The 10,358-nt window shown below is 31.8% G+C and overlaps 1 protein-coding gene across 1 annotated transcript; it reads right to left on the reverse strand.

Annotated features, from left to right (window-relative positions):
* Window positions 1–8,468: 8,468 nt before the first annotated feature.
* On the reverse strand, window positions 8,469–9,176 carry LOC111380292. The gene is made up of 2 exons (XM_023003817.1): window positions 9,062–9,176; window positions 8,469–8,984 (listed from the first exon to the last, which is right to left on the reverse strand). The coding sequence occupies exons 1-2, from the start codon at window positions 9,117–9,119 to the stop codon at window positions 8,680–8,682; spliced, it is 363 nt and encodes a 120-aa protein (XP_022859585.1). The 5' UTR covers window positions 9,120–9,176; the 3' UTR covers window positions 8,469–8,679.
* Between the last annotated feature and the right edge of the window lie 1,182 nt (window positions 9,177–10,358).

Here is a 10,358-nt window from a genome sequence, read left to right on the forward strand (position 1 = left end):
AAAAACTTAATGAAGGAGACCTATCGTTTCTCTAAAGACCTCTTGTCCCTCCCACCTTTCCCTGTCATTTTCTCCCTAAGGTCTAACGAAACCCTAAAATTCCTACCATTTACCCAATGTATAAGATAATCAAATTGTCAATTTGAAGTTATTCCTACAACATTAAATAACCTCTTGCACACGATAGAATTTGAACTCAAGTAAAACAACTTTGCAAGTGAATTCAGATTGTGATTTTGATCAATTAAGTGTTCGATGTAAATGAGAGCTCCTACAACCATTTGAACATTAGCACCAGATCAATCACCAACATAATAAGCAATCGAAGAGAAAAAGAATTTTAAAAGTGACGAGAATCAATATTGAGCCAGCATATCAAGCATTTGATTAAGAAATGAATTGGAACTATATATCAAACGTGTAGATTCTCCATCTTCAATAGGAAATCTATTGCAGAGAAAAAATAAATTCCAGAAACTAAATCCGAAAATTAATTAATTCCAAGCATTCTATAGCTCTAGTTAATCCCACTAAAATTTATTAAAAAAACAAAAGCAAAAACAAAATAATTCCTCATCAAAAATAAAAAAATATGCAATGGAAATGATTATAAGTTTGCTTACGTAGCGGAGAGGAAGTAGATGTATCGATTAGAATCCTTAGAGAGTTGTGTCTATTGTGATAGCTTATCCTTCACTAGCCGGCGCATGATAGTCTTTGGTAGTTCATCAGCTTTCAATTGATACAGTGTGAGAGGCAGAGACGACCTAGACGAGAGGAAATAGATGTGGAAAGGATTAGGGCATGCCGTACACACGTTGTTTGCGACGAGGCAGCACCCCACACCCCACCCCTCCCCATGAACCCATTAGGGCGGGGCTGGGTAACTTGCCATCACTACTTGGATTACTAGTAAATCTATTAAGTTTATTCATAGCAAAAGCTATATCACGTCGAATACAATTCGTATTATACATTAGACTATCTATCCCCTGTGAATACTTTAGTTGTGACACACATTCACTCGTATTTTTTACTACGTGTAAACTTATGTCAATAGGGATTTTTGTAGGGCTTTCCACAAATACGTTATACTGTTTAAGTATACTCTCAATGTACTGAGATTGGAAAAGTATAATTTCCTCCAATGTTCTAGAGATCTTAATCCTTAATGTCATATCATTCACACCTGTGTCTTTCATATCAAAATGCTTCCTTAGCATTTTATTGGCGTTTAAAATCATTTTGCGACTATTACCCATTACAACATGTCATTTTCACATAGACATACAATCACAAAGGTATCTTTTATGTATACACACTTGTTACACTCTTTTATCTTAAATCCACTTGATAACATCGTTTTATCAAACTTTATTGTCATTATTTAGGAGTTCATTTCAATTCATACAAGGACTTAACGAGTTAACAAACCTTTTGTTTGTGATTAGGAGAGATTAACCTTTTGGGTTGTTCTGTCTATATCTCCTCTTCTAACTCACTATTTAAGAATGTGGTTTTCACATCCATTTGATGAATTTCAAGGTTGTGTATTGCCGTAGTTACAATCAACAATCTTATCGAAGTGATTCTTGTTATAGTTGTGTAGGTATCAAAGAAGTCAAGTCTTTTTTATATATATCTTTTGGCAACCAACCTAGCCTTATATTTATCAATGGTCCTTTTGAAAATCCATCTACACATTAATGGCTTGTTTCCAAGAGGTAAATTAACTAACTCTCAAGTACGGTTTTTAATTATAGATCTATCTGCCATTGATAGCTACTTTCCAATGCAGTGCTTCCGATGTTGACATTGCTTTATCGAAAATCTTTAAGAAAATCAGAGCCAAATTTTGTAGATATCATACCACTTTTATTATGCCTTGGTTCCTCCTCATTTGAAGTATCACTTGTAGAATCATAAGTTCTTTTATTCAAACTTGCATTTTCCTTTTCTTTACATGGAAAAACATTCAAGAAGAATGGCGCATTTTTTTATTCAATTATGGTTTCCTCAAGTACATCTTGAATTTCAGATTTATGTACAGGAAAATGATATGCACTACTAGTATTGGTGTATCCAATAAATATGCAATTAATCATTTTGGGACCAATTTTCACTTATTTAGGTATTTCAACCTTAGCCAAATGCCCCCAAGTTTCAAGTGTTGGTAAGAAGGATGTGACCTTTCCGTAATTTATATGGAGTTTCTTCCATTTTCTTCAGGGGTATTATATTGATAATCCTATTTGCCGTTAAAATAGCTTCATCCACAAGTTCTTGGTAAACCCAAACTTAAAAACATTGCGTTCATCAATTTTTTAAGACTACGATTTTAGCATTCAGCAACCCCATTTAATTGAGGAGAGTAAGGTGTCGTTGTTTGATGAATAATTTTATGTTCAGAATATAATTCTTCACACAGTGCCTGTATTCACCTCCTCTATCACTACAAATATTCTTTATTCATGTACCAAGTTAAGTTTCGACTTCTGTCTTTATAACTTTTAAATGCATATAAGGCCTCATCTTTAGGTCGTAGTAGAAAGATGTAACCTCTAGTTTGAACGAATTTCAAATCACATATATTGCTTTATATAAAGATTTAGTGTTCATTTGAATCAAGTGGAACGATGTTTTAGCCAACTTTGCTTCAATACATACTTCGCACTTATGATTAGGATCAATCTTTAGTGCCAGAATTAAACTTTCATTCATAAGTTTGCACAAAGATTTGAAATTTACATGTCTTAATCGACTATGCCACAAATAAAACAACTCAAGCATTTAAACGGAATTCAAATCTTTATTCATAATGATCTGCCTTGGTACAATTATAAGAATGTTTATTTTGAACATTTTATCACACATGTATCCTTTTCCTATGTATATCTCGTTTTTAGTGAGTACAATTTATCGGATATAAATACAACCATGAAGCCACTTTTACTAAGTAGAGACCCGGACACAAATTCTTACGAATGTCCGACACATATATGATATTGTTGAGGATGAGTTCTTTGCCGAAAGTCATCTTCAAAGTAACTTTTCCTTGTCCTTCAATTTTGGAACTTGCAAAATTTTCCAGGATGAATTGTTCTCCATTCAATTCTTTGCTGTTGGGGAATATATCCTTGTCTGCACACATGTGACAAGTAGTACTAGTATCAACTAAAGGTGAGCATGTGCTAGATTAGGTTGATTTTTTTCGCAATTCAGGCCCAACCCAACACGGTCGATTTGATCTAAAATCAAACCAAACCAAGTTAACCCAATTAATAGTTTAAACCCAACTCAACCCAAATCGATCACGTTTGGTCGATTTGAGTTGGGTTGGTCGGTTTGGACTGGGATGTTCGGTTTGGGCTTCGGCTACTTGAAAACCTCTATTTTTTTAATACCTATATAAGGAATTCTTTGTGAAAAATAAATTATAAATAAGATTAAAATTTATGAAGCATTTTCTTTTTTTACAATTTTTTTGGAATTTATTCATTTCATCATGATGTTCTTAATTTTTGCTTTATTGTCAAATAACATTTCATTTGTACAAAGTGTTCATGTGAATCAATCTATATAAATAAAATGGACATTTATAAATTTTAAGTCCTTATATCTTTACTATTGTGTTTATTTAGGATTTTTTCATCTTAGATATTAGTTTTTTTTAATTTATTGGACTGGGTTGAGTTGGATTGGATTTTAAATTATAACCCGGAGGCCAACCTCAAATTTAATTTTTCAATCCAACCCAATCCAATTGAACTTAAAAAACTAACGCAAACCGATCAGCTTGGTTTGGGTTGACCGGGTTGAGGGGTTGGGTTTTGCTCAGCCCTAGTCTCAATCCACCACTCCCGTGAGTTACCAACATTGTTACATTAAAAAACAACTGCAAATAGATTCATTTCTTTATCCCATCTAATAGGGTGTCTCTTTTGATCATGCTTGCTTTTGCGTTCTTTATGCTTTAGACATTCACTTAAACGATGTCCAACTTTTCTACAATTGTAACAATTAACTTCAAACTTCTTATCTTTCTTGAAATTGTCTCTTCTCGGTGCACCACCAAAGGTCTTGCATTCTTTATTGACAACCTTTGCATCGGTTTCAACAAAGTTTGTTCCAATTTGGAAATTGACCTTCTTTCGATTTTCCTATTATCTTCTTTGATCCTCAAGCAGACTATCAATTCCTCCAAACTCATTCCTTGCATTTGTGCTTGACACAGTTTTTGAAATCTCTCCATATATGAGCAAGTTTCTCAATTATGATAACAACTTGGAAGGATTCATTGAATTCTATCTTTTTCGCGTGTATGTCATGAAGTTGAACTTGAAGTTTTTGTACTTGACTTATCATGATTTTGAGTCTATCACCTTGTAATCCAGCAACTTACCGGCTATGAATTTTTTCATTCCGGCATCCACAGTCTCGTATTTTTTTCTAACGAATTCCATTGTTCCTTGGCAGAGTCTTTTGAACTATACGCTTCATTCATTATACTATCCAATCCATTTAGTATATAGTTCTTGTATAGAAAGTTTGAATGCCTCCGTGCATCCAAAACAATAATCGGTTCACAATTATTTTCTCCTTCTTGTACCATTGGTGCAATCTCTTCAAGAAACTTTGTCAAGTTTATATTAGTAATATTAAACTTCTTTTATTGCCATCTCTTAAAGTCCACACCTCCAAACTTTTCTAGATTTTCCCATGTGGGATTGTAATATTTAGAAGTGGTATAGCTAAAGGCGGAACCACATTATTCATACCGTTGGTTGTTTGACTCGAAATCGTGTCCATGGTATTCATTTCTATTATGCAAACAAAAGTTCAGTGCCTAAACAAAGGGAAGAGAATAACCGTAAAGCATATTCCAAAAAGGCAGATAACAGTTTTGTTTCCACACAACAATCAAAGTTTTGTCTTAAGATTGTTGTTCAGAATATATGGTTGTAATGAAAGGGTTGTTATGTGATAAATAAAATATCAATGTTTAATCCCCAGGAGCATATTTAAACACAACTATATATGGAATGGAACTTTATAGTATTCAAACCACAAAGAAACAAGAAATGAAGAAGGAAAATCCGAAGGAAGTGAAAAAACCACTCTTTCCTTAAGACAACATTGCCCTGCAATGGTACTCACAGTTTATGAAACTTGTCTCCTGAGATAAAACTAATTCAACTTGTGGTAGAAACACTTCAAACCACAAGTTATAGCCAACTTCAAGTGGAACTTCCTCTCTATAAGAAAAAAATGATTTTGGAATGAATTTAAAGAGTTTTGCAAGAGATTTTATGCAATGCTTAATGCAAAAATGATATGAGGATATATAATGGACATCTAAAGAGTCCTATTTATAGAGGATGAGGGGTTGTGGGTGAAATATTTCGTACCGAAACTCATAACTTTACGAACAGAAGCATCACTTGCTGTCCTGAGCCTATCGATGATCTTTTGCTCGAGCGCCAGCGTCCAAATTTTAACATAACCTTTTTCTCCCTCCCGTCACTAGCCTGTTACTCCATCTATAGGCAAGCGAGGGAGTTAGACAAAAATCCAGGCCAGTTTTTCCTCTATTTTCTTCCAAATTCAGACCACAATTTTTAATTCATCTAAAATTGGCTTTGAGCTTTCAAATATACCATAATGATCTACTTGAAGTGTAGATCAAGTTAATTTATTTAGATTTGTAATTTGACAATCAGATCAATTCCGACTATTCGGCCGAAGTTGACACGAAAGTCACTTTTTATTTTTATATTTAACCAAATTTTCTCAATTTTAAACTAATTTCAGACAAAACCCCTTGATATTCTTCAAAATATTGACAACAAAAATAAAAAAACCAAAACCTGAAATTGAATTCCGGAAAGCGGAATCACACAAGAAGAACAAGAAAGTATTTCTCTCTGTGTTGTTGAAGCCAACCCTAGCACTATGAGATGCACTTGTCGATATTAGTTGATTATTCTCGTAATTGATTGTTTCTCCAGATATAGCCAATTCTCTTAAAAGCAGAGCTAAAGGAAGAACGAGTTAAGTATTTAGTGAACTTTTATTTTAAGATTGGTGCTTATCTTTTGTACAATATTATTAGTAGTATAGTAACATTTTTTTTAAATAACATTATCAACAAAATTCTAAAAAAATTAACATTCACTAAATCTCAAAATTTATAAAATTACCAAATAAAAGCATGATCCACGTAGAGTGGCATTTTAATTATAGATTCTGGAGGGCTTAAAAGTAGAATTTAAAATGTTACAATTTTTGCTGTTCCACAAAAATCTGCATCAAGATAGTGTAATTTATTATATAATTAATTTTTAAACAATTTCTAAACACCTAAAATAAATTTTAATTGTTTTACAATCAGAAGTTGGGATCTAAAATCAACCCCAAATGAAATCTAAGATAGAGCTATATAATATACCCATGCTGTGAATGTGAAGAAACAAAAAAGCAAGGAATTTGGTGATTCGTTCATTGGAAAATATGATATAATTAAATGAGTGGTTTGGGGAGAACAAAGATATATAATTCTCTATTTATAGTATTACATTGTATACGAATATTTCGAATTAATATACAAATATTGATATCAATAAATGCATTTGATAGAAAATATGATATAATTAAATGTGTGGTTTGGGGAGAACAAAGAGATATAATTCTCTATATATAGTACTAAATTGTATACGAATATTTCGAATTAATATACAAATATTGATATCAATAATATGCATTCGATGGAAAATATGATATAATTAAATGAATTGTTTGGGGAGAACAAAGAGATACAATTCTCTATTTATAGTATTACATTATATACCAATATTTCGAATTAATATACAAATATTGATATCAATAATATGCATTTGATGGAAAATATGATATAATTGAATGAGTGGTTTGGGGAGAACAAAGATATATAATTCTCTATATATAGTACTACATTGTATACGAATATTTCGAATTAATATACAAATATTGATATCAATAATATGCAGGCGATGGAAAATATGATATAATTAAATGAGTGGTTTGGGGAGAAAAAAGAGATATAATTCTCTATATATAGTACTACATTGTAGATGAATATTTCGAATTAATATACAAATATTGATATCAATAATATGCAGTCGATGGAAAATATGATATAATTAAATGAGTGGTTTGGGGAGAACAAAGAGATATAATTCTCTATCTATAGTACTACATTGTATACCAATATTTCGAATTAATATACAAATATTGATATCAATAGTATGCATTCGATGGAAAATATGATATAATTAAATGAGTGGTTTGGGGAGAACAAAGAGATATAATTCTCTATATAGAGTAGTACATTGTATACGAATATTTCGAATTAATATACAAATATTGATATCCATAATATGCATTTGATGGAAAATATGATATAATTAAATGAGTGGTTTAGGGAGAACAAAGAGATATAATTCTCTATTTATAGTATTACATTTTATTCATATATTTCGAATTAATATACAAATATTGACATCGATAATATATATTGTTTCTAAATTTAGAGGTTCAAACAAAGAAAAGAAATAAAGGTTGGTAGAAATGAAATGGTCAAATAGATGGCAGATGATAAAGGAATATTTGATGATAATTTCCACTATTCATAGGATGTCCAAAATGAAACATATTATTAATAGTAAAACATCGATTTGCTAGTTGATACCTAATTCTATCTATGTATACTTTTGAAGATTCTTACTTAAGAAATTTTGTTGTAGAATTTATAGTTGCTTTCAATTTAGGTGGATATTGACAATCTCGCAAATTTACGTCCATCAAAATTAGCTTACCGACTTTTCAAGTGGTATTATAAGAATCAGCACGGAATATCTCTTCCGTAATTGTACAAGCTCCCATAAAAGAACTACTTTTGTTTAGGCATTTTCTCATGTAATCTCTAAAAAGGGTTCCATTTTAATTGTTACTTTTGTAGACATAAAAATTAGATCTGCTTGCCTAGGACTCGATCATTGTGCTAGTCCACAATGATCAAAATTGAATTGTGATATATTAATGAAGCAAATTCCATAAAAAACAACGAAATCTTGAGTGATGTGGCTTTGGCCTTATTTATCTATTTAATTATTTTTTTCCTTTTGGGAAGAAACGTAATGTATTTGACCAATATTTAGTACTTGCTCCATTAAAAGTCTTGTATGCTAATGAAGTTGTTCGAGTATTAAAATCATGAGTCGACAGATTCACGCGAATTAGAGTCATAATTTTAAGAGGTTAAAATGGTAAAATTATGTTCTCTATAAAAACCAATTAAAATAAAAACCTAAAAGACAAAAACAGTTCTCCACATACCATGACTGTAACTTTCGCTTTCGTCAAACCAGCAACCTCTTTACAGAAAAAAAAATAAAAATAATATAAAAACACAGTAAACTCCCAAGTTTATTTCATGGATTACGCTACTTGTACATAAAAATGATGCATAAGGGATTACATGAGATGATATGTAGAGAAAAGTTTGGATGAAAAAATTGATTGCTTTTTAAACCAGCAATTGATAAAGCAATGTGACGTTATGTAACCCACTCTTCAAAATCTGATGTAGATTTAGCAAGATCCTTATTTCATTAAGTCTGAGAATCAGCAACAATCTTTCATTCAAGAGCATGCTTCTCGGAAGGAAAGTGGAGCAAATGCAATCTCTACATCCGAGGTATAAGTGAATTCAAATGTTTTTCCACCATAGATAGGGTTTCCATTGTTAATAAGACAATTCCGGCCGTTTGTGGACACCGCCATAGGCGGCTCAATTTTTTTGACAGAATCAAATCCGGGGCAAAGTAGCGTCACTTCCAAGAAGCTACACACGCATTTATTGGTGATTGTCACTTTCGACCCCGCATTGGTTCTAACTTGATTAACAACAAGGTCTTTAACTGTCCCAGGAAAGCACTGAAGGCTACCTAAAACATGAAACCAAAATCGTATAAATTAATATTAAATAAGTGAAAAAAAGAAAGAAACGGAAGAAATGCCATACCTCTGGTCATAAAGCATGCAAACAAAAGAAAGCAAAGGAATTTGTTGAAGAATTCCATTGACGGAGACTGATCTTTGTGTCAAAATGTTACGAGGATAAACACATATGCTGTGAAGAGAACAAAGATTTTCCTATTTATAGGGGAATTTTGCACGTGAATTTATGTACTGAAGAGTCCAGATTGCGAAAATAAAGATAAATACTAAAATAAGGTGAAAGTAATTATATTGTTGGACTGTATTCATGTTCATAGCTGTGAATTTAAATTGAATTTTCAACGTCCGAAGTTAAATGCAGTGATCAGGCTGGATTTACTGCTGAGATTTTCACAATATACGCTAATTGTTTCGATCACTAATTAATTTACCTCAAATTGTCAAGAATTTAAATATATCCTCATAAATTTTGAAATGATAATAACCCATATTTGAAAATGATCAAAGTTTTAATTGAGCATTAAAAATGTGAATAATGCCCCTTGTACACCTAGTACTAACACTCCCCTCACATGAGAGGAGGGGCCCACGTCCAATTAATGCGCGGGCCTCGTTCCCCTATGAGAGGGCCATACACTAAGCGATACATGTAGCATACTCGTAAAAATATTGATATCTGGCAATGCCAAATTCGCACTGAGGTTGAGATTTGTCGGATTTGAGTCACAAATTTAGGCATAACAACTAGCCTCGATTGATAGGAGTAGGGTGACCCTGATAACCTGCATAAACTTTTTATTGTGTAAAGTGTTAGGTCTAGGCAAAAAATCGAAAAACCCAACAAATCGAATTGACTCGGGTTGATCTGATATAAGTAATTGGTTTGGTTTGATTTTTTTTGTTTAAACGAAACCTTGGTGGATCAGTTGAGACATGGTTTGAAGTCTCGAACATTGGTTAACCAAACTTATCCAACTCAATTACATGTTTACCTTTTTTCTTAATTTATGAAAAATAAAAATCAAAAGATAAATCCTAATCTCATAGTTATATCTTAATTTCCTCAAATATATGATGTTATCAATAAGTAATAGCACTAAAAAATTTCTTGCAAAAACTCATTGTGTTATACTTAGCATTTTTTTCCATACTCAGACAGTCTGACTTCATAATATAGAAGCAAAGCAACAATTTTTTTTAATTTTTGTTGATCCGTCTCTATTAACCTAATTTTATTTGCTAGTCAATAGTTCTTGTAATATAAAATTATTTAATTATTTTAGTTCTTGTAATCTAAGTGGATCCATAACTTGGACTTATAAAAAAAAAAGAAAAAAATCAATTTGGACTAAAAGTCCAAA

The sequence above is a fragment of the Olea europaea genome, unplaced genomic scaffold (genome assembly GCF_002742605.1).
Source record: "Olea europaea var. sylvestris unplaced genomic scaffold, O_europaea_v1 scaffold2119, whole genome shotgun sequence".
Lineage (NCBI taxonomy): Eukaryota > Viridiplantae > Streptophyta > Magnoliopsida > Lamiales > Oleaceae > Olea > Olea europaea.